Raw genomic sequence first — 25,570 nt, forward strand, 5'->3', positions numbered from 1 at the left:
GGACGCCCCCCTCTCACACACACACACACACACACACACACACACACACACACACACACACACACACACACACACACACACACACACACACACGACACGATTCAGATCGCCTTTGCCTCACCTGACTTCACACTTTCTGTCTGTAGTCTTGGAATCATTTGTGTCATTGCTAATGCTAAAGAGAGGTACTGTGTAACTTGAGCATTTTCCCTCTGTTGGGACATGGGTCTGACAATGGTAAATATTGTATTTGTTCAATGGCAAATTCTGATGTGTATGGTCAACGCGGAGTTTGGCTAAGTCACAGACATCAGTGGAGGACTTTGTTAGCGGAGTCCAGACCAACAGAAAATCGGGACAAATAGGAGCATGCAGTATTTACTCTCTTAAGATCAATGGTCTGATTATCAGTTGTGTATAAAAATTATCCTGAGGGATTATCCTATGGTCTATGGTGTGAATTTTCCACCTTCCCACTTTTCTGGAATGCAGCCCGATGTACTGGACAAGCTAACAGTTAGCCTAGCTTCTTCCATTTTTTTCTTCTGTGTATTTTTCAGCGGTCTTGATGCCCTGTGGCGCCATGCTGCCTCTCACAGGTCAGTCTTAATACAACGACATAAAATGTTATGACTGCAGTGTGTTGTGTTGTAAGGACATGCAAATCAAGTGTGGGTTTTCTCATATTTTATAATCAATCCATTCATCCACCCATTTTCTAATCCGCTTATCCTCACGAAGGTCGCGGGGTGTGCTGGAGCCTATCCCGGCTGTCTTCGAGCAGTAGCCAGGATACACCCTGAACTGGTTGCCAGCCAGTCGCAGGGCACAAATCGACAAACAACCATTTGCGCATCATTTAAGGTGTTTAAAATCATGTTGTATGTTACACGCTTTACCCTTGATTGAAGAGCCAGTATCTGCTGCGCACGTCCTCGAAAGCTTCCCGCACAGCTTAGTAACTGCTGAATGTTGGCGTCTTCCCCAACCTCACTCACGAGAACCTGGAACAAAGTGATTAATGCCACATTAGGATGTTTGGCGATCACAATAGGTGAGATGTTTTGTACCTTCTGAGCCAATTTCAATTCTTGCTTCAGAAACTGAATCTGATTGCGATGCTCGGTGACTTTGAACTGGGCGGAAGATAATTTGTCCTTCAGAGACTTCATCGCCGGATTATCCTGGTTTCACGGACAAAGCAATCAATCGGTCTAGTTAGGATGATATGATTACACTAAAAAAAAAAACCAACAAGGTAGATTAGAATTGCTAGGATCAAACATATCAAACACATTTTCCCATAGGAAATATTAGAAAGGCAAAATGGGTTTTATTCAAAAAAACTAAAAGTATTGTGTAAAAAAAAATAAATCAGCTATGAGATGGCAAATAACATGTATTCATAAATACATATTAAAAAAGGTAAAGAGAACACTTAAAATTACAAATACAAATTACATTTGATATGCTGTATATATATATATACTGAAATACACAGATGCACACACATCTCTCTCTCTCTCTCTCTCTCTCTCTCTCTCTCTCTCTCTCTATATGTGTGTGTGTGTGTGTGTGTGTGTGTGTGTGTGTGTGTGTGTGTGTGTAAAGGCCAGGGCTATATTGTATGTCAAGTAGAAAATTATGTATAATAAGTGTAAACAAACGTAAATCAAATTGATATATAGCCTACAGCACTTTTTTCTTCATAGTCACAAAGTGCCCTGCAAGGAATATTACATAATGGAAAGTGAGACATTGTGAACAACTACATAATTGTCAAAAGTCTATGGAAGGAGAATCTCTTGAGTTCTCAATCATTCATTTAAAAAGTCAATTGCAGTCTTTTTTCATGGTGTCATTATCTGTGGAAGTTAAAAAAGTAACAAGGTTATTTTTGACAAAGCAAACAAAGTATTTATCTACTCTCCAATGTATGGAACTTTGAATTTTACTTGCAGTAACAAATGTGTTGTGCTTCATTGCATCCCACCACTGTTTAAATGGAAATGACATTACATTCTGGAAGCATTAAAGTTATGAATGATCTTAATGTTTTCCATAAATTACCTACAGTATACCAACTTGCTTTCACATGCAAATGTAGACTACATATTGTATGTCGGTGAGGCAACAATTAAGTAAATCTCCAACGGTGTCACTCCTGAGCTCTTTACATCCCCAGTGGATACGCGGCCGTGCGTCACAGTCACCTGGCGGGCAGGGAAAAGCACGGCCCCCTTCAGGACCCCTTTGGGCGCAGGTGTCTCTCCTCTCCTCTCCTTGGCCACTAATAAGTGCCGTAAGGGTGCGGACGTGTTGCATGCAGGTGCAGGCTGAAGCTGAATTACTGGTAGAGTTCCAGTGGAGGCTTCCAAAAAAACAGGACGGTGCGCATAGAAAGGATGGGTGGTCCTCCTGTTTGTCTCTGGCTCGACTTAAGGTTCAGATGCGAGGCCTTTTGTCAGACATGGCTCTGATTAAAAAGGCACACTGTCAGTGTTTGGCACCCCGGGAGCTCGGGGGAAGATGGGGCCCAGGTGGCCGAACACTGGCCTCTGCCAGCTGGATCCTCTCTGACTGCTAACCTCTGCATCCCAGCATCCAGGCTTTTAATTTGACTGCTTGTTTCAGACCCTTTGAAGTTCACGTGTACGCTTGCACTGGAACTTCCTGTGAGTCAGCATCGGAGGCACACAAGGCTCAGCTTCCTCATAAATGTCACTGCTAGTTAGGTGAGGAAAAGGTTGGGGCACCAACCGCTCGCAAAACATTTCTCGTGTCACTTTTCAAGCATAAGACAAAAATCACTTTGTAAAACAGTCAACAAAATCAGGACTATAGTCTTGGCTGTACAGCAAGTGCAAATTTATTCAAATGCCTCAAATATAACTTGTGGGTCGCTTTATACATTGCAGAGCCCAATCTTGTATTAGTAATATTTACAATACAGTGGCGGCGTCTCTGCAACTGAATTGTACATACCTGTAATTACAAACGCCATACATTACAAAACTCACATTCTGTGGATATCTCAAATGTTCTTTGAGAATTGGCAAAAGTGAATTACAGATATTTGCGACAAATATCCAGTTTAGCTTTAACCATTAAAAGTGATGATCATACAGGATGGGAACAATTAGTTCAGTGTTAATAGGAGTTCAAATTAAAGTGATGCTCCAATAGAAACTTCCATTTCGAGACAGTCAACCAATAAACAGACAGTTATGGAAAGCCCTTTGAGTTTTTACTGTATTCCATATTCACGATATTCAGCAAAAGATCCATTTAGCCTACTAGTAGACATGGCCATGACCTTACTAGATTAGATTAGATTAGATTAGATTAGATTAGATTAGATTAGATATCCTTTATTTGTCCCACACTCCCATACTAGTAAGACAATTCAGCGCAGTTGTAGAAAGGATGCATCTTAAGTTATTTTTTGACTGCATGACAATTCTATACACTAGTAGGATGTCGTGAGTGAGGCAAAACTGTGCACTAGTTGACATTTGCATGCTATTAGTACAAGTAACATCCAGCGCTTTACGATTCGTACTGACAGCACGCTTTTGGCAGTTAAAACTAATGCTCAGTTTTGTCTCACGAATAAAAGGCCACGTAAAGCCCTCAGAGTAATTTGGATGCTTTTCTGGGTAGTCTCTTGCTGCTGCCACTCTGTAATCGCTCCGCCAAATGCCAACCCTTCTTGTTGGATGCACAGTGATGCCGCTTCACAGTGGTGTTTTTCAGCCATTCATCCATCCATTTTTTGATCGGCTTTATCCTCACAAGGGTCGCGGGGGGTGCTGGAGCCTATCCCAGCTGTCTTCGGGCAGTGGGCGAGGTATACCCTGAACCGATTGTCAGCCAATCGCAGGGCGCACATAGACAAACAACTACCATCCACGCTCACACTCACACCAAGGGACAATTTAGAGTGTCCCATTAACCTGCTATGCATGTTTTTGGAATGTGGGAGGAAACCGGAGTACCCAGAGAAAACGCACGCAGGCACGGGGAGAACATGCAAACTCCACACAGGAAGGCAGGAGCCAGAATCAAACCCTGCACCTCTGCACTGCGAGGCCGACATGTGTTAGTTTGCCTGTTTTCCTTGTGCCTGCGTTCGTTTTCTTCGGATCGTCCGGGTTCCTCCCACATTCCAAAAACATGTACTCTACTCAACTGTATTTATAGACCACTTTAAAACAACCACTGTAGGTTAATTGACCACTTTATATTGTCCCTACTTGTGACTGTGAGAGCGAATAGTTGTTCGTCTATGTGTGCCTTGCGATTGGCTGGCGACCAATTCAGGGTGTACCCCACTTCATTTAAATTCAGTCTCTGTTGAGAGCCTGAAATCAGAGGCGTTGGGCAATTTTAAGTCACTGTTGCTGAACGATAAGTCAGTGAATTAACTAAACGATTAATCGATTAGTCGCTGAACCTTTAATATTTACATATGTAATGTAATCTAATATAATGTCACAGTATGTTTTGTAATGATATGTGATATATCATTTCTCCACTTGCTCCTAAGAACTGAAGTGCCCCATGAAACAAAGCAGCTGATTTAAAAAAATAAAAGAAAGAAAGAAACCAGTCCAGTCCACTAGTAGATGGCCCAGTAGGGCAGGAAAAGGAAATTAAACACAAACATGTTCCTGCCTTTATAAGTGTATCACAGCTATCCAAGGTGAGAGCAGTAGAAAAAGAATAACTTCATCGTCCAAGTGCACAGGCTTCTCTTTCTGGGCGTATACAGTAGAGTGCTTCCTGACCAGCTTGCATGTTTGATCCCAAGGTATCCTGGAGTTCATCAGTCTGGCAGTCGGTCTGGTCAGCATCAGGGGCGTGGACGCCGGACTGTACCTCGGCATGAATGAGAAAGGAGAGCTCTATGGGTCGGTGAGTCAAAACCCCCCATTTCTTTGCATTCCTTGCCTGAAGACTCAAAATAACGCACAATGCTTTGCAACAATATAAGTCAAGGATGAGTCATTATGTAAGATTTTATCGATTCAAGGGGAAGTTTGCAGTGTTAAAAGTTTTGGTTTGAACGTAACCTTACTTTATTTATGAGGTCGGTCCCTTCTCTGCTTCTGTCTGATCGTCTTGTGCCCAGTTCTTGGCAAAGCAGATTAGGCAGTTTTATTTTTGTTTGACAGAAGTGGATATTCTGCCAATTGTTTCAGATGAACTCCCGAAGCTCAAGATTATAGGTCAAAAGTGCACTCTGTGATCTTTTCTTCTCTGAATGTCCTATCGAGAGTGTTTGCTGGCAAATACATATGTAATCATCTGGGTTTCAGACCATTGTCAAGGCTCGTGGGCTGATAGGAAATTGAAGTGAGACAAAACAATGATGTCTCACACACTCCTCTCCAATCCTCTTGATGCCTCACATCTAGAATGAACCCTAGACAGCAGGTCACAAGGCAGCCTAAAGCTCAGACAAACTTGAGCTTGACACATTTGAGATGGATTCAAACTACTCATTCAAGCTCGCAGCAATACAGAAATGTTGATCAAGTATTTCCAAAGTGATTCCAGACCTTCAGAGGTGCATTGTTGGTGAACTTGATGACCTTCAGCGTGAAACATGGAAGCAGCCACTTTGCTTAGTTCTCAAGAATCTCCCGCTCTCTGTCATGCATGCAGAATGTTTTTTATCTCAAGAGAGAGGAAAGAGATGAAGACAAAAAGGGGGCCTGGGAGGGGTGGGGGGGTGGGGGGGGTCGGAGTATGTGAGGGTTATGTGTATCAGGTGTCCCAAGGCATTACCTGAGGGGCCTCTCGGGGCCCAGCTCACCCCACCCCCACCCCCAAACTCCAGCCAGCGTTCCAAACAGAGGCCACCTTTCTACCTTTAAACACGCCCATTGTTTTGAGACGGCAGATATTGTTACTGTGTGCTATCAGAGTCTGCTATCCCGAGGCTTTGACCCTCAGGGGTTGAGGGGCGGGTGATGGTGGATGGTGGGGAGCAGTGATTGGGGAAGGTCGGGGAGCCCAGCTGTACTCCCGACCAACGACACCCAAGTCTAAATAGTGGCCATCCCTTTCATTGACGCCATACCCCAGCTAGTCAAATGTGAGTAGTCGTTGTAATTAACCATCTATCCATTTTCAACGCCGCTTATCCTGAAGAGGGTCGTGGGGAGTTGCTGGCTGTGGGAAGCCTATCCCAGCTGACTTCGGGCGGAAGGTGGACTACAACAGTCTGTTGTAGGGCACATATAGAGACAAACAACCAGTCACACCCACATGCACACCGTCACTGAGTGGGAAGCGATCTCACGCTGGCCGCACCCAAGTCCGGCGAGTGTACCACTACACCATCAGCGACTTCATTGTAATTAGAACAGTTTATAACAGTTAACAGCTGAGCTGATTTCAATTCTATTACTAACCAAAACAGGAGCACCTGTCACAATCTGTTTGTCAAGCACCGTCTGCCATGATGGCCGATCACAGCATGTCCATCGCAGTCGGTTACAACCCTACAAATTGAGGCTTTGTGGAAGAATCTCTGATTCTCAGATTGTAAAACATTCAACCATGGGAGACACTACAACGCTGTCCTGTGAACCCCCTCCGCCTTTGACCACAAAGTCAGCCATACCACCTTTGCTCGTTCCTCTGGCTGGTTGCCCAGCCTTCTGCTTTAACGTCTGCCTGGGATTCTGTGAGTTCCCGTTCTGCTCTCTATGTTTCGGAGGAAGACCACAATTAGGTGTGAGCATCAATGACCTGCTAACTGTGGATTACGGAGCATTACATGACTTTGGCCCGAAGACAAATTGCCCAGCTACCCTAAGTCTCACACTCTTAATAGTTAAATTATCTGCTTCATATCGTGGCTTTGAAGTGAATTTTCACAGTTGACTTCAAAGTCATAAATTCATTTCCAACTACCAGTATTGCTGTGGTTTGGTGAGCCGCGCTTGGGACCGACGCCAGCCTCGTGTCATCACCTACAGGCACCTAAACAGCTTCTGAGATGAATTAAAGTCTGGAGCCTTTTTGCAATACTTGCACAGTATTGAAGATTGTCTTATGTTCAGCGGAGACAACTTCTTTCGCAACCAAGAGCATTCCTGTAGACTTTCATGTGGTCGTTCCACAATGTTACGTGCGAGCCGGTTTATGCCTGAGGAACTGCACCGCTTAGTAGTTCTGCTCGGTCTGCCTCAGTTCTTGGAGTGTTCCTGTATTTCTCCATCATCTGTTCATTGTCTATACCGCGTAACCTGTTCAGGGTTACGGGGAACTGGAGTCGAATCGAGCTGACTTTAGGCGAAAGGCGTGGTGGACTGTGCATTGTTCACTAGTCAGTTGCAGCGCCCACATAGACAAACAACCGTTAACACCCACATTCACACCTGCGGACAATTTAGAGACTTCAATGAACCTAACACGGAAGTTTGGGGAATGTGAGCGCGACCAAGAGTATTTTCTCCATAATAGCCCTTTTTATTTGCTTTTAAACTCCACTTCACTTACTTTTTACACATTGTAGTATATACATGTGACATTGCTTAATTTTATTTTTAAAAATGCACTTGTACTCATAAAGGTATCAGAGATGATAAGCAATGAGGTGCGCATCAAGTTTAGCAAAAATTTTGAGCCGTTCTTTAAATGATGCTTCTGATAACACCCCGTTATCATTCTGGCCTAACAGGAAAAAGAATGATACTATCATTTTACTTACAACATTAGCTGGACAGTTTTCAAATGGAGGGAGTAAAAGTAAAAAGTCAAAAAAATGAAACACTTAAGTAGGGCAACGAGATACAGTGAACCCACGCTATTTGTGGGAAATAGGGCCGAACCACGGCCACAGGTCATTTAAAATAATCTGCAATTGATGCCCACCCTAAACAGGTTTGTAGTAACAGCAGCGTATTGTTTGGGCTTGTACTTTTACTTTTGAGGTGCAGTCAAGGACCACCGACAAAAGAGGTCATTTCAAATGCAGACGAAACAAACCTAACAACAACAACAACACAGAAAATTCCACAAGATAGCACCAAAGAAGACACTTTATTCTTTTGGCATCAGCGCATAGATATAGCGAACAGAGAAGAGTTTCAGTCAATAACAGGAGTTAAGTTCCCTTCCCCAAAAATGGTCATGCAAATTAGCAAATGTCAAACCACAAATAAATATGTGTTGGACGATGATACAAGATTCAACAAAGGATTTTTTTGTGTGTGTGCTGTGCGGCATTTGCCCACACTACTGGTGCACCATTTTGCCCCTGAGTAAGGAGACTGGGGTCAAAAGTTAAAGGGGCTCTCCCATCCCAACGAGGAACCAGACCTTGACGAGCTTGTGATGCGCCGAAGTAAGTGTCTAATAGGACGGTCCGGTCATGTGTCTTCAGCGTTGTGTGTACACAAAACAGTTCTGCTCAGCCTGACAGATCATTAGCTAAATCCCAGCTCCTTCGCAATCGCTTCGATGGGGGCTCCCTTTTTGGGGAGGGGGGGAGGTGGGGACGGGAGGGTGCTGCACTGGGGTTTCAGACCATTGTCAAGGCTCGTGGGCTGATAGGAAATTGAAGTGAGACAAAACAATGTGATCTCACACACTCCTCTCCAATCCTCTTGATGCCTCACATCTAGAATGAACCCTAGACAGCAGGTCACAAGGCAGCCTAAAGCTCAGACAAACTTGAGCTTGACACATTTGAGATGGATTCAAACTACTCATTCAAGCTCGCAGCAATACAGAAATGTTGATCAAGTATTTCCAAAGTGATTCCAGCCCTTCAGAGGTGCATTGTTGGTGAACTTGATGCCCTTCAGCGTGAAACATGGAAGCAGCCACTTTGCTTAGTTCTCAAGAATCTCCCGCTCTCTGTCATGCATGCAGAATGTTTTTTATCTCAAGAGAGAGGAAAGAGATGAAGACAAAAAGGGGGCCTGGGAGGGGTGGGGGGGTGGGGGGGGTCGGAGTATGTGAGGGTTATGTGTATCAGGTGTCCCAAGGCATTACCTGAGGGGCCTCTCGGGGCCCAGCTCACCCCACCCCCACCCCCAAACTCCAGCCAGCGTTCCAAACAGAGGCCACCTTTCTACCTTTAAACACGCCCATTGTTTTGAGACGGCAGATATTGTTACTGTGTGCTATCAGAGTCTGCTATCCCGAGGCTTTGACCCTCAGGGGTTGAGGGGCGGGTGATGGTGGATGGTGGGGAGCAGTGATTGGGGAAGGTCGGGGAGCCCAGCTGTACTCCCGACCAACGACACCCAAGTCTAAATAGTGGCCATCCCTTTCATTGACGCCATACCCCAGCTAGTCAAATGTGAGTAGTCGTTGTAATTAACCATCTATCCATTTTCAACGCCGCTTATCCTGAAGAGGGTCGTGGGGAGTTGCTGGCTGTGGGAAGCCTATCCCAGCTGACTTCGGGCGGAAGGTGGACTACAACAGTCTGTTGTAGGGCACATATAGAGACAAACAACCAGTCACACCCACATGCACACCGTCACTGAGTGGGAAGCGATCTCACGCTGGCCGCACCCAAGTCCGGCGAGTGTACCACTACACCATCAGCGACTTCATTGTAATTAGAACAGTTTATAACAGTTAACAGCTGAGCTGATTTCAATTCTATTACTAACCAAAACAGGAGCACCTGTCACAATCTGTTTGTCAAGCACCGTCTGCCATGATGGCCGATCACAGCATGTCCATCGCAGTCGGTTACAACCCTACAAATTGAGGCTTTGTGGAAGAATCTCTGATTCTCAGATTGTAAAACATTCAACCATGGGAGACACTACAACGCTGTCCTGTGAACCCCCTCCGCCTTTGACCACAAAGTCAGCCATACCACCTTTGCTCGTTCCTCTGGCTGGTTGCCCAGCCTTCTGCTTTAACGTCTGCCTGGGATTCTGTGAGTTCCCGTTCTGCTCTCTATGTTTCGGAGGAAGACCACAATTAGGTGTGAGCATCAATGACCTGCTAACTGTGGATTACGGAGCATTACATGACTTTGGCCCGAAGACAAATTGCCCAGCTACCCTAAGTCTCACACTCTTAATAGTTAAATTATCTGCTTCATATCGTGGCTTTGAAGTGAATTTTCACAGTTGACTTCAAAGTCATAAATTCATTTCCAACTACCAGTATTGCTGTGGTTTGGTGAGCCGCGCTTGGGACCGACGCCAGCCTCGTGTCATCACCTACAGGCACCTAAACAGCTTCTGAGATGAATTAAAGTCTGGAGCCTTTTTGCAATACTTGCACAGTATTGAAGATTGTCTTATGTTCAGCGGAGACAACTTCTTTCGCAACCAAGAGCATTCCTGTAGACTTTCATGTGGTCGTTCCACAATGTTACGTGCGAGCCGGTTTATGCCTGAGGAACTGCACCGCTTAGTAGTTCTGCTCGGTCTGCCTCAGTTCTTGGAGTGTTCCTGTATTTCTCCATCATCTGTTCATTGTCTATACCGCGTAACCTGTTCAGGGTTACGGGGAACTGGAGTCGAATCGAGCTGACTTTAGGCGAAAGGCGTGGTGGACTGTGCATTGTTCACTAGTCAGTTGCAGCGCCCACATAGACAAACAACCGTTAACACCCACATTCACACCTGCGGACAATTTAGAGACTTCAATGAACCTAACACGGAAGTTTGGGGAATGTGAGCGCGACCAAGAGTATTTTCTCCATAATAGCCCTTTTTATTTGCTTTTAAACTCCACTTCACTTACTTTTTACACATTGTAGTATATACATGTGACATTGCTTAATTTTATTTTTAAAAATGCACTTGTACTCATAAAGGTATCAGAGATGATAAGCAATGAGGTGCGCATCAAGTTTAGCAAAAATTTTGAGCCGTTCTTTAAATGATGCTTCTGATAACACCCCGTTATCATTCTGGCCTAACAGGAAAAAGAATGATACTATCATTTTACTTACAACATTAGCTGGACAGTTTTCAAATGGAGGGAGTAAAAGTAAAAAGTCAAAAAAATGAAACACTTAAGTAGGGCAACGAGATACAGTGAACCCACGCTATTTGTGGGAAATAGGGCCGAACCACGGCCACAGGTCATTTAAAATAATCTGCAATTGATGCCCACCCTAAACAGGTTTGTAGTAACAGCAGCGTATTGTTTGGGCTTGTACTTTTACTTTTGAGGTGCAGTCAAGGACCACCGACAAAAGAGGTCATTTCAAATGCAGACGAAACAAACCTAACAACAACAACAACACAGAAAATTCCACAAGATAGCACCAAAGAAGACACTTTATTCTTTTGGCATCAGCGCATAGATATAGCGAACAGAGAAGAGTTTCAGTCAATAACAGGAGTTAAGTTCCCTTCCCCAAAAATGGTCATGCAAATTAGCAAATGTCAAACCACAAATAAATATGTGTTGGACGATGATACAAGATTCAACAAAGGATTTTTTTGTGTGTGTGCTGTGCGGCATTTGCCCACACTACTGGTGCACCATTTTGCCCCTGAGTAAGGAGACTGGGGTCAAAAGTTAAAGGGGCTCTCCCATCCCAACGAGTAACCAGACCTTGACGAGCTTGTGATGCGCCGAAGTAAGTGTCTAATAGGACGGTCCGGTCATGTGTCTTCAGCGTTGTGTGTACACAAAACAGTTCTGCTCAGCCTGACAGATCATTAGCTAAATCCCAGCTCCTTCGCAATCGCTTCGATGGGGGCTCCCGTTTTGGGGAGGGGGGGAGGGGGGGCAGGGGGGATTCTCCTCTGCTGGCTGCTCACAGAGCAGAACAAGAAGCAGGCGTTGCATGACTGACTGGTCTTTGGCGGCCGAGGAGCTCGAACCCTTGTGTCTTCCTATTGCTCTCACAGGCTCAGCCAGCCAGCTCGCTCTCACCCGCTGAACCGGCAGCCATCGCTCACGCTGCGCTGTCAGGACAGCTTTTAGAGAAGGGGGGGAGGGGGGGCAGGGGGGATTCTCCTCTGCTGGCTGCTCACAGAGCAGAACAAGAAGCAGGCGTTGCATGACTGACTGGTCTTTGGCGGCCGAGGAGCTCGAACCCTTGTGTCTTCCTATTGCTCTCACAGGCTCAGCCAGCCAGCTCGCTCTCACCCGCTGAACCGGCAGCCATCGCTCACGCTGCGCTGTCAGGACAGCTTTTAGAGACGCTCGCTGTGTGTGTGCTTGTGTGTGTACGCCTGTTAAGCGTTCATGCTGCATTACGGGGAGGGAAATGATCCCCCCCAGCACGACGAGAGGTCAGCAGGTCTGCAGAGCGAGTGAGGAATGTAAAGTGAAAAGTCATCCCTAATGACTCGCCCTTGTCATAATGAGCACCTGCTTCAATGAGTTTCTGCGGGTTCACTTCGGTGACACGCACACGATATTGCGGGAGGCCATGGGGAACTGCCTCATCGCATTTGTGCTTAAACATTCTTTCAAGCTCCATTTTAAACCGGCATGGCCGATTGTAAGTTAAGTTGGGTGTACAGATCATGAGCAGCCAAAAGACATTGAGAGGACTTTGCGGCATTCACGGGCTGTGAATTTTTCGCCACCTCTAATATCACTATCACTACATACTGGATGCCCATATACTACACAACAATTCAATAAAACACCACACAACGGAATCATGTACATCATCTGGTACAATTCCTAATCAATAGAGGAAACCCCACCTACCTAAATCCATGATATAGAAATACCCTGTTTGAGGACTCCCTAGTACATCCTCAAGCGTGTTGTTGTCGCATTAACGGCTCTTATTTTTTAAGGTCTTCAAACACATTTTTGAATAATACAAAGAAAAACATAAAATATTGTACAGGTCCCTGTATTTTCCACACTATAAGGCGCATCTAAAAACATTCAATTCAAAAGCTGACAGTGCGCCTTATATTTGGATCAATATTCTGATTTCTTGGACGTAGTATTTTAATTGTTCAGTAAAGCGCTTTGTTACAGCTGCAGCGGTTGTGAAAGCGCTACGTCAATAAAGCTGTATTGTATTGTATTCTCTTTAGCGTAGTTTCATCTAGTGGATGCATAACGTCACCGCAGCTACTATTTTAGCGTCTATTCTATGCACCTTGTAATGCAATGTGCCCTCTATATGAAAACAGTTTTAAAATAGGCCACTCGTTGAAGGTGCGCCTTATACTCCGAAGCGCCTTACAGTGTGGAAAATATGGTAAAAGGGAGCAATCACAATCGATGAGACAAAAATATTGTATAGCGTTACAGTGTACCGATGTGTGTTTACAAAACACATTCTATTTTTTCCACATTAACAAATGTGTCATCTCCTAATATAAACCAATAATTACGCCCAAAGATCCAAATTCTAATATGAATCGACAACCGTGACTTTCTGTACACATAAAAAGCAGGATTACACAGAATTCAACGTTGAAAATTGTTCAGCACAAACTTGGCTGAGCTTGAAAAACTGTTGGCCTTACTTCCTACCTTTTGTCTTCCTTCAAATTTACACAGTGTATAACAAGAGCATTTTGTCATCTTGGGGCCAACAGTGAAATTACAACATAATTCAATGCAGGGAGTATAAAATAAGAGATGTGACAGTGCAAGAAATATGCAAAAAGGCGGGACTGAGAACCCGGAAACGGCGATGGACGGCATGGGGGTGATGAGCGTTACTTTAATTGTTCAACACCATGACAAAAAAAAAAAAGAAAATTCACCGATACACAACATACTAAACAGAGATACCGATTTTAAAATGTATTGATGAGTGGACATCCCTACTGACATAGGATGAATAGTCAAATCTAGCTTCCTTCAAAAAAATAAATCAGAGGACATTATTGATGGCCAGTTGGCTAAAAATTTGAAATGTGATGGTTTGGAGAAATGTCTTTAACTATAGTTACCGTGAACCGTCCAATTGTTAATACAGTTCAAGTTACATGGACCAGCACTACAGATACCAAAGGGTCCAGGCAGATTCAACTGATATGGCAACACATGACGGAGGAAATCTGACGAGACTAAAAATCTACCATCCACACACACATACGGAAACCGCTACAGTCAAGAGAAACATTGTGTCTTTTTGTCTTTCACTCAAAGTGAGCTGGGATAAGCTACGGCCGCTCCACCTCACTATTGAAATCACTGATGATGACAAACCGAGCCCATGGAGAGCAAAAACATCCTCTAACTCCTCATTTGGTTGAAGGGCTGCAACTGTCTGAAATGTGAATTATTTACACCGACAACTTTGAAGGGGAAGAGCAAAGATCATGAGCATTTGTCTCAATCAGTTGTGTACTGTGAGTTGCAACTTCAAAACGTCAATGAAAATGGATAAAAACTGTTACTTTTGGTGATGTGCCCGATATTACTTCCACCCACCCATCCAGTTTCTGCACCGCTTGTCTTCTTTTCGGGCCGCGGCTGAGATTGAGTCCATCCCAGATGATTTGGGGAATAAAGCGGGGTGTACGATGGACTGTTTGCAACCAAATAAATCGTAAACCCATACAGACACAGACAAAAACAGTCCAAAATCAGTGTTCCAGTTCAGCAGCTGCGTTATTCAGTGGCTGCAGTTGAAGGACGATGAAGTCATAAATCCATGCAAAGCTTCTCCCATTGAATGTTGAAATTCAGTCGCAAGATGTTGCTTTCTTTTTTTTTTTTTTTTGAAGGAGGCAATGCGACTGTGATTTCCCGGCCCTTCCTTGCAAAATAGCCCTGTAAGTTCCCAGACAGTTGCAACCAATTGCAAACTTAAGATCTGTTCATATAGTCCAAATTTGTAAAGGTTCTGAAATGATGGACTACTGTATATCTACAGGAAAGTGGACTGAAAAGTGATTGTGTGATGTGGGAAATTATGTCAGGACATTGGCAAAAAAAAAAAAAAAAATCATCCATTCTTTGAGCTGCTAGGTTAAAACTAACACACATTGGGTGAAATGGCAAGCCCAGCATTTGGTCCAAAAGGGACCCAGTCAATGCTGTTTACCAAGTAAGATGTTGATCCAACAGGGTAGGAAAAACTATCCATGCTGATGAGACAGTTGTACCCTGACTTACAAATGACCCAATGTGAGTCGTTCGGAGTGAAGCTGCCACTCGCCGATTTTTTTGTCCTGAGTTGCAAGGAAAAATTAAATTTACAAGCACAAGATGGTGGCAGTGAACTTCATAAGAAGCAACCGTTTGGCAGATAGTGAACAATTTTTTATGCTAACACGTAATGGAAAATACCATAGACAGGCAAATTATTCTAACTCGGGTCGAACTTTTTAAGCAACTGATGTCCAAACACAAATGTTCACAGATAATATTCTTTTTCTTCGACGCAAAACAACTCATCTGACTGCAGCTAATTTGTGATTGTCTTCTTCTTGAATGCATAATATATTATGCATATATGGCACTGCCCTCTGGTGGCCAAGGTGCATTCACCAGCCAGAAGGAACCGCATAATGATTGAACAAAAGCAAGACACACAAACTGTTCACCTTCTATTTCATTATTTTGTCACTGTATGTTTAAATGACAATACAATGAAGCTCTATTTTACTTTACTTACTAAGCTTCCGATTTGGTAATTTGAGTTTAGAAATTCCTATAAATACTTTATATACTTTGCAGATATATATATATATATATATATGTATAAATTCAGTGCTTAAGAAGTCTGCATTGCTTACTTACCATTGCTACATGAAACATCTGATTCACGATTTATGTTTACGCCACACTTGTTTGGTAGAATTGTATCAAGTTGTCGCAGTAACCGCTTAAAAGAGAGCAAGACAAAGTGTTTTAGGAAGTTAACAACTCAAATTGAAATACATAAATTAACTGTCTGTCATGAATTCATGGTTCGTTTGCGTTTTAACGTAAGGCTAACCTATAGCACCAAAGGTTTTATGTATATATTTGTGATATGTTTTATTTGTAATACCAGATACTTAATTGTTTGTTTTGTTAAAAGTACATGGGAAGATTACTTTGAAAAAAAAAAAATCATACTAACGCTTTAGGCGGCAGAGGTTTTTTCAATAAAAAAGTCCGTTTTGATATCACTCTTTCAAAAGGTTGTAGCTGGAAAATGGTTTGAGATAAATGCACACTGTCAAAGTTGCTTGGTCCAATTTTGCTACTTTGGCGCTCGAAGGGTTGAATCGCATCTGCAATATTGAGGGGAAAGAACGATCATCATTACATGATTGTTTTCAAACTCGTGAAGCCCTTACCAACTACTGGTCTGGCTTGTAAATTACAACATTTCCAGTCAAGTCCACGTGCACATGGGAATAAGGAAAGACTCTCTCATGTAGACGGACCCTAATGTGTCATTTTTTCCCCTCTCCTCGCAGAGGAAGCTGACGGCGGAGTGCGTGTTCAGGGAGCAGTTTGAGGAGAACTGGTACAACACGTACGCGTCCACACTCTACAAGCACAACGACACGGCGCGCTTCTACTACGTGGCCTTGAACAAAGACGGCTCGCCCAGGGAGGGCAGCAGGACTAAAAAGCACCAGAAACTCACACACTTCTTACCGCGACCCGTGGAGATCGAGAAAATCCCTCAGGCCTACCGGGACCTCTTCCAGGACAGGTGACCGCAGCTTGGACGTGCGGTCCCGCTTCCAAGACGACGTGGCCACAGGGGGTTGTTTGCTACAAAACTGTTTACCGTGCGCTGAGGTCACCGCCTCGGCTCGCTACCAAGAGCACTGATGTAAACATCTTTGCGTGTTCCCTGATGTTGCTTCATTGCATCTGCGGCCGACCAAACCGGCAAGAGAGGACGCTCCGGTCGGGCGCTATAACCACTTTTCCTCGAGATCAATTAGCACTACGCTGGCGCGGAACCAACGGACGGTGTGGCCTTTTGAGGGGCGCCTCACGCGATGGGAAAGGAAGCACTCGAGCTAACGGAAGAGGAGGCACTTTCCCACATGGACCGAGAGAAAGGAAGGACAGGAAGAAGGCTCAAGTGTACAGTGCACGCATTGCGCAACATTCCTGTGACGCGTTCCAAATGGTCACGGACTGAAGCGAGAAGAGAATGTCCCGCGCTGGACAGAGAACACGACAAATGTGGTCTTCATCCAAGAGCACTTACTGAACCACCAGGACGGAGGATAGTATGGACGGCCCTTTGAGCGTTTATTCCATAGTAGCAGCGGTAGCATGCAGTTGGCAAGTAGTGCAGTTTTGCCTTGCTAGTCACATGTCGTCCTAGGTGTCCTTTAAGCCTACGAGCACGTAAACCTCAAACTGGATATCAAGGATGTCATATCAATGCTCCAAAATGTTTTTCCTCACTAGTAAGACAATTCGGCTCCCTGGTAAAGTGACTGCGTCATACGAGTCATGTTTTTTTTCCACCATTGCCTTCCAGTAAAGGAATGACGACTGATGTATTCGTAGCACAACTGCAAGTGAAGCAACTCGTACAAACTGGTAGAATGTCATCATGTCAGTCGTGGTACAAGCAACGCGCATATTGTCATTGAGTGCAAACTTTTGCCTCACTAACACGTAGATGTCGAACGAGTACACCAAAGTTGTCCTACTCCTGAGTGACGAATCAAATTCATGCTGAAACAGTTTTCCATCAAGCAACATTGTTACAATCTAGTTTAAGGGCCACATACTAGTACACCCTTCGTCCTCATTAAGTGGATCGATTGTCTTACCAGTGCACGTTTTTTGTTTTTCCAACCACTCCCTTCCACTGTTGGATGACCTATGTGCACTATAATAGGACAACTTTGGCAGACTAGTAGGACATACGATTTGCTAGTGACGTAATACTACTAGTGGGCATTTTGGTATCATTAGTAGGTGTCTACTCAGTCATTCGATTCGAGTGCTGAATCAATTTCACTCGTGAGAACAAGGAGCAGACTAGTACATGAACCTCAATCACTGCCTTCCATGATAGGAAGGATGAGTTTGACATCCTGGAAGGGCAACACCATGATACTATATTGAGTCAAAACTGTGCACTAGTTGACATTTGTGCACAGTATCACTAGTGACACGGTAGATGTTAACTAGTGGAATTTTACAATGTCACTTTGGTACTAGTAGCACACAGTTGTGAAGTGCACATTTTTGCCTCATCGGTCACATGGAGTTGTCCTACTAGTGCGCAATTAATCAAATCAATACCCAAACAGATTTCCTGTTGTGTATTTATTAAATATCCTTACAATCCATCTTAAGTACCACGTACAAGTACACTCTTTGTCCTCACTATTAGGACACATTAGTGCACTAATATAACAACGTTTTTTTCCACTACTGGATGACAATTTCTGCACTCTACGAAGACAACTTTGATATAGTAAAGGGGACCAGCGAAGCAAAATGTTGGTGCTACGAGAAGGGTCCAAGAGGATACTAGTGTGTAAAATATGCCTGCTAGTTGGGTCAAGTAGTGTTACTGTTAGTTTATCATTTAGATTTATCTGCTGACCAGTAGGCCAGCAGACATGGGGGGAAAAAAAAGTCATGCTACGAGTGTGTTGAATTGTCTTACTAGTACATTGAGATGGATCTCAAGGATATGGAATAAAAGCTAAAAGGGCTTTCCATAAGCTTTGAATAATCGGTGTGATCAATGCGATTGACGTGTGATGTTCAGTGTGTCAGGAACACTATTCAAAAGGCAAGCAGCCGAGGGGTACATATGGGCGATCCTATTTATGAGATGTAAAATATATTTATTTTCGACATATAAAGTATAAATATAAATCTATATATTTATTTATTGTAAAGACTCTATTTTGTAATGAACTTGAAATTATCGCGACCGTAGATTCTACTGAAATTACACCAATAAAGCATTTTTTAGAAAATAATAATAAATGATAAAGATTTGCAGTTAATATGACAATAAAATTGTCCTGCTATGTGACATATGCTCGTGAGACTGTTTGTGTCTGGATCCAAATTTGATGTACCAATTAAAAACATGTAGATTGTACTTGAGCTTGTCACTGTGTCTGAGTCATCATGAAAATGCTGCAGATTAATGCAGCACTAAGGCCTCTGTTTTTGTAATCAGCATAAATCCTGCGCAGTGTGTGGCGTTTCACTGCACGGAGGCGCTTTGGACCCCATGACAATTATTAAGATTATTGTAGCCAACACAACCAAAGTCAATTGGGAATTGTAAATTACTATAGTACAAAATACATTTTGTGACCTTCTTTTCTCAGGAGTACTCCAATTGAAATTGAAAAACAAAAGTGAAAATAAAAATGACCTATAATGCAAAATTCCAAATGGTAATTTTGCAGAAGAGCCCAGACCGGTGGATCTGCGAGAGGGAGTGCTGTGGCGCTGTGGGTGTGGTCACAACAACTTCAATTGTGGCAAATCAAAGTGGCTCCTTTCATTCCCATTAAATGCGCTGTGCTTGTCACGCATTCAATTCTCGACACGGACCACCGCTCCATAGCTGTGCTGCCCAGTTGGATTATTTAAAACACATAATAACAGTGATTCAGAGGGTTCAAATGAACAGCATGTCACATATTTATGAATTAATGACATCACTTCTACCTTGCACAGACGTAAGGTGTAGTTTAACTTTCTGCCGCCCTATTGTCACTCCGCCAGGTGCATTTCCAAAACATTCTGCCCAGCCCGACGGAGACCGGTCCGCCAAATTGGCAAACACGAGTAGTGAGCCTTATGCTGAAAATGAGGATCCACTGGCATTGGCGCTAGTTATGAAAATAGAGCCCTCTTTCAGTTTTAGTTACCATTTCAGTCGACCACTAAGGAAACATCAGCAGTTATTTGCTAGATTAAGCATCATCAACTTTATAGTTTCACAGTCACCACTATGTGTTCGACTTATTTAGGATAACTTGGTGCAGTGAAATTAGACCTTCAATGTCAAACATGACCTTCAAACATGACGTCCATAATCTGACTTTGTGCCTTGAAATGATGAAATGCTCCTTTTGATTGTGTTGTGAGTCATCGCTTTTTTTCAAATCCAAATCAAGAAGGCGGCTGGTTGCAGAGCAGCCAAGAGTTAAAAACATGACGGAATTCATTCAGTAATACATAAACTTGAAATACAAGTTTTCATTGGTCGCTTAGATATGAAGTGTTTACATACACACAAGAGGGGATGAATAGAGACATTCACGTCTTATTAAAAAGTCTTTCACTCATCCTCTGCTCCCTAATCACGATACAGAGATTACTGTTGCACGATTACAACACGGCGGATCAATGTCAGCTAGTATACCTTCTATGATAAATGTTGAACTATTGAATCATTTCTAACATTGTTGTTTTAAAATCAGTGTGTTTTACAAAATAATCCAACACCCCCCCTTTTTTTTTTTTTTTTGTCCAGCCATCAACAGACAAGAACGGGTCATGTCATTCTGGCTCGCATTGCTCTCTTGTCATGGATAAACAGACTTACAGTAGTTTTAACAATAATTTTGTACTGACTGAGCAAATTTAGGCTACCAAAATAGTACCAAACTATTGGATTGGATGTTTATAGGCCACGAAAAAAAAGGACTGGTGTAACGGACAATCGGCTCTAACGGAGGACCCCTTCCCCCATTTAGTCTGTTAAATGGAGGTTCCACCATACATACAAAAGAACACCATCCACACAAAGTGTAAAGGAATTTCAGTCGGGTTTACTTGATCTGAAAAGTTTCGGGTCCACGTCGCAAACGATAAACAATTGTCTTCCCGTCTGACAGACGACGGGAATGTTGTATAAAAAGAATTTGCGGCAGATCTAGTTTCGCAGAAGAGAACACGTTGACTCCCAGGCCAATTTGCCCCCATAAAGCCTTCAGCAAGTTAAGTGCACAAGCCCCGCTGGCTCAACAGTACACTCTTAGTCAGCCTTATCCACCGTACTAAATCAGATTCCTCATGCAACTGGATCCAAACTCATAATTGGCTTTACACATCAGTGTGGATTCGGGTAGTGATCGGCTGTTGGGTTGTGGGGGGGCCCACAGACTCAACTTGAGTGTCGTCTACACACAATGGACAGAAACAGCTGCCGGCTGCCCGGTCCAGCAGCGGGGATGTGCCGAGAAAACTGCAGCGCCGTTCGTCTGGGGGGACGGGATCAACATCTGCAATAGTTGTAATGCTCCTCCACTGGCAGATATCTGTGAGTGGCGAGGCGAGAGCATGATCAACCCCCGCCCAACTCCTGCCCCAGGAGGGGAGGAGAGGAGATGGAAAAGTCAAAGACGTGAAGGGGAAAAACCCTGGCAGGCACAGAAATGAAAACAATACATGGTGAAGGGAAAAGAGATGAAAGAAAAGAAGGGATGGGAGTGGTGAACTTGTTCACCTAAAAGACAACTAACCAGAAGCTCGAAATCCAAATTAAGGTCAAGCACAACAAAATCTGCTAAAGGCTGCTTTTTTTTATATTGCTGTTGTTGAATTGAAGGAATCTAAGTAATCACATTATACCGTTTGAATATTGAATATATATATATATATATATATATATAGAGAGAGAGAGAGAGAGAGAATCCCATGTCTCCATACATGGGAGAAATAAAAAGTACATTCAATACATCTAAGGTTATAACATTTATTTCTCATTTATTTCTTTATATTTCAGATAACCCAGAGAATTCATTTGGATAAAGAGCAAGAGGGTATGATTTGATATGGTAGGGTTCAGTTCGAGAGGGTATGATGGACCAAGTTTCTTGTTGTTTAACATTTCTTGTCTGGAGTGAATGTGGCACTTCAAAGATTCCTCTCTCCAATTCAATGTGTATCTTGATACATTTTAAAGTGGAACGATGAGGTTCAGAGTTGGTTTTAACTCAGGGAAATCACTTTTGAGTTGTATTTTGTTTTTTTGTCCTGTATGAAAAATGCTATATAAGTAAGGGTTGATTGATCATTGGGAAAACATGCAAACTTCACATAGCAAAGACTGAGCCAAGATTCAAGATCTTGAATGTGTAAGGCAGATGTACAAAGCACGTGTACACAACGCACGCAATAAAGAGTCAAAAGCGGGATATATTCATTCTTTTGGTCACTTTATTAAATGTTATATTAAATACTTAACAAGATAATAGCAGATTAGATCATCATGGCAAATGGTGGTGTATTTATTTACTAACATAAGAACATTCTTAAGAGGGCAAAAACAGTCTACACATATATGAAATACACCTTGTGCAAACACGGGAATCATGGAGAGACAACAGACTCGTCTCGCCCCACAAAACCCCTCGTCAACGGCACTGCCAGTTTGGAGCAGAACGTGTCAAAGAACAAGCAGCACGTTATCCCAAAAAGCTGCCAGGTGAAACTGAGGTGTCACAAAGCCAGCCTGCAGACACGCACGCATATTCAAGCCTCCAAACTAGACTGGAGCATCAGCTGGACCGGTTGTGCTTTGTGAGAGCCAGTCAGTCACCAGGCCGCTGGGGACCAACAAGTGGAACGTAACGATGAGAACGCACAGTGCTATGCTAGACATCACGCCAACAGTGAGAATGACAATGCTAAAAATAAAAAAGGTCACAGGGACCAGCAGTAAGTTTTGAACAACACAAGCATTCCAAGACCAGCCATGTTTTAAGAGAAACAATTAAAACCCAATGGGGGGGGGGGACTTCATTTTCAACTCATGTAAGGCCATCATTTTTTTTTTAATGGAGACGTCATTTCATCTGATTGGTGGAGGAATCTACTGGTTGTCACCAACCATACTGGTCCCATTGGGGTTTTAAAAGTGTACCGGTATAAAAAACGGTGTTTAAACATCAATGAAACCCTCTTTTAAGGAGGGGAAAGAATGCAGCGCTTTCAAGCGCAGCTAAACAAACTATAACTGACTTGACTTTAAATACATGAAAAATGAAGATATAGAACTTGAATAACATTAAGGCGGTATATACACTTTGTATTTCTGACGAGTTTCCCCAAATAGACCCCTTTCAAACAGTCATTTTTACATCAGGCTCCGCCGGGTCCCGGTCGACGACGGAATTATGACCCAGGTGGATAGCGGTCGAGCCTCCACCTTCTTTTTGGGCTCTCGTCTGACCCATAAAGATGGAGCGGTCCGGCTTGTGCTGGGCCCACTCGGTACCAGAGATCTGGTGCAACCTACAGGCCCTTCGATGGCCCGGGATTCTTGCCCATAGCGGCATGGGGATTCATTCCATGTAGCTGCTGGTAAAGGCCCAGCAGGTCCATTTGGCTGAGCCTGTTTCCTCCCAGCATGCCATTCTGCAGAGCCATGTTCAGGAGGCTGGTCTGGTTGGCCATGGCCAGCTGTTGCTCTTGGACCTTCCTGTTGTTTACCACCTTCTGGACGTACATCATCAGCTGACAAGAGAAATAATAATAATATTAATAATCGTGATGGGGCTGGAATAAACATGGGTAGTTAAGAAAAAAATTTTTTTTTTCGTTGTATGTTTTTTTTCCATGTGTCAACACTGCTTTTCGATCATTGAAAAGCACTTGCAATCCATTATGCTAAAACGAAATATTCGAGTGTGACATTGAGGTGCGCCACCACTTTTGAGCCCTTTTTCTAAACTACTTCACTGTCTGGAAGTCTGCAAATGTAACTTTCAGTTATTTATTTTAAAACCACCGGAAGGTTATTTTGTTTAACAAAAACTAATGAACCAACTAAAATTGAAGGAAAAAAAAAAAAAACATTTCCTTTCACAGAATACAATGAAGACGAGAGTACTTAAAAAAAAAAAAAAATCAAACTAGAACTTACGTTGATATATTAAAAAAAAAAAAAAAAAAGACTATAATTAAAATAAGAATGTCCATTTTAATTTTTGTCAATTAATATCATACACAGGCTTTCAGGGTTCATTTTAAATGTATTTATTTTGTTATTGCTGTACATTTGTACAGGAGAAGGAAGGCCAAACCGTCATTTTGGAATAGTAGTTCACATTTCTTTCACAATATTTAGTTAACCTTTTTTTTTAATCCTGCAATACAATACAATTTGCTCATTGTAGTAGTAGTAGGCAGTACAAAATGCAATGAACAAATGCTCCATCTATCTATCTATCTATCTATCTATCTATCTATCTAGATAGATATAACAAATATATATATAAAACAAGTAAAACTAATAATTAAACTAAAACAAAGTATTTTTGAAAAATGAAAATATAAGATTGAATAAACCCACTTTAAAAACTCATTAAAACTGAATGGGGGGGGGAGTAAAAATGTAATAATAATAATAAAAAATAAAAAAAACTACAATCAAAAATCCCAAACTCTAATAACTGGTCTGGAGACAGCTTTGTTTGGAGTCGACATCGTTTTTTCACAATACTTGTGTAGCGGTAGACATGAGACTGAAGTTCTTGGAAAAAATGTTCTTCCTGGTTGCGTGTTCTAGCTTCAGGACCTGTAGCTTTAAATCTTGTGAGATAGGGCCTGACCACAATGGTTTTTGAAGGCTGATGCCGAGTCCGACATTTGGCAGAAAACTGAATGTCTTACATTACATCGTCTTTTATTATGTGTTTAACTTTACAACATAGAGAGGAAATTGGAAAGAAATCTGGCGATTAGTTTGAATGTCATGATGTATGTCTTGTGTAAAAATGGGCAACCCCCCACCCCACCCGAAAAAAAATGCGGATTTAAAAAGGGAAAATATCGGCTGATGCACATCGCTAAAACACCATCAGTGCAATGTTGTCGTACCGACTGCTGCATGGTGAGAGTTTCTCTGTAAACAGCTTCTCTGCGTTTGGCCTCTATTTCCAGAGTGGCCATTCGGCCCATAGCCAAAGCCTGGACCTGGTTCTCAGTCAGAGTGGGGTTCTCTTCCCACTGTGGACAATTTACAGGTTGATGTCAAACACCGTCCCCAACCGCGGGATGATCTTAAGCCAGTGGAAACTTTCTGCACTTACAATTCTGCCGATAGCATCCTCCAGTGACTCTCTCTGGAAATTCTTCAACGCATTTGTTGCCTCGATGACCTTCAGTCGCCCTTGGTTGATAAGCTCCTATTGGTAAATGAAGATGGACGAACAATTGAAACGCCGCCTTTATTTCATTAGCATCACGAGCAGGAGAGCCCGCCCCCCCGCCCCCCCCTCCAACCCCAACGCAACGGCGGGACCACTTCGAGTGTTGCATAGTGCAAATAACATGGACTGAAACGATTAATGTCATCAAGCATTGTTTATAGCGACAAAACCACAGAGGATTATTCAGCTCTGAAGTTATTATGAGCTCATTTGGTTGTTAGAGCCCACAAGATTTACTGTATCATCTACTCGCTGCACTTCCAGCAACAAGTCATTTAATTCACTGCACATTGTTGAAACGTAACCGCTTCAGAACTTGAGGCAGTCGGTGGGTGCTTTGTGTTTTTTTTTTCTTCTTGGAAACAACGCAAGACATCATGGAACTGTTTAGTCGATCAGAAAACACTTGCGGCTGAGATGATAACATGACATGTCGAAAATGCACAACGTGTGGTAATGACCCCTCGTCGTTTTGTGTCATAGTTACACTTCTGATTGGATGAAACGACCCGAGAGCCCCC

General features: G+C 43.0%; 2 protein-coding genes across 9 annotated transcripts in view; one reads left to right on the forward strand and one right to left on the reverse strand.

Moving 5' to 3' along the window:
* The window catches only part of fgf16 (fibroblast growth factor 16), a 21,249-nt gene extending 2,276 nt beyond the window's left edge, over window positions 1–18,973 (forward strand). Inside the window, exons 2-3 of the mRNA XM_019869754.1 lie at window positions 4,814–4,917; window positions 16,350–18,973. Of these exons, the coding sequence (XP_019725313.1) occupies window positions 4,814–4,917; window positions 16,350–16,595 (350 nt within the window). The 3' untranslated portion in view covers window positions 16,596–18,973. The remainder of the gene's footprint in view (window positions 1–4,813; window positions 4,918–16,349) is intronic.
* Window positions 18,974–22,035: 3,062 nt separating this feature from the next.
* Window positions 22,036–25,570, reverse strand: part of atrx (ATRX chromatin remodeler) — a 48,240-nt gene continuing 44,705 nt past the window's right edge. For 6 of the 8 annotated variants that reach the window (XM_019869697.1, XM_019869693.1, XM_019869692.1 and 3 more), the window contains 3 exons: window positions 24,930–25,025; window positions 24,718–24,846; window positions 22,036–23,352 (listed from right to left, as the gene is read on the reverse strand). In XM_019869697.1, coding sequence (XP_019725256.1) covers window positions 23,131–23,352; window positions 24,718–24,846; window positions 24,930–25,025 — 447 coding nt within the window. In that variant the 3' untranslated portion in view covers window positions 22,036–23,130. The remainder of the gene's footprint in view (window positions 23,353–24,717; window positions 24,847–24,929; window positions 25,026–25,570) is intronic. The other 2 variants (XM_019869695.1, XM_019869696.1) reach the window with 1 other exon arrangement.

This window comes from Hippocampus comes, unplaced genomic scaffold (assembly GCF_001891065.2).
Source record: "Hippocampus comes isolate QL1 unplaced genomic scaffold, H_comes_QL1_v1.1 scaffold9, whole genome shotgun sequence".
Lineage (NCBI taxonomy): Eukaryota > Metazoa > Chordata > Actinopteri > Syngnathiformes > Syngnathidae > Hippocampus > Hippocampus comes.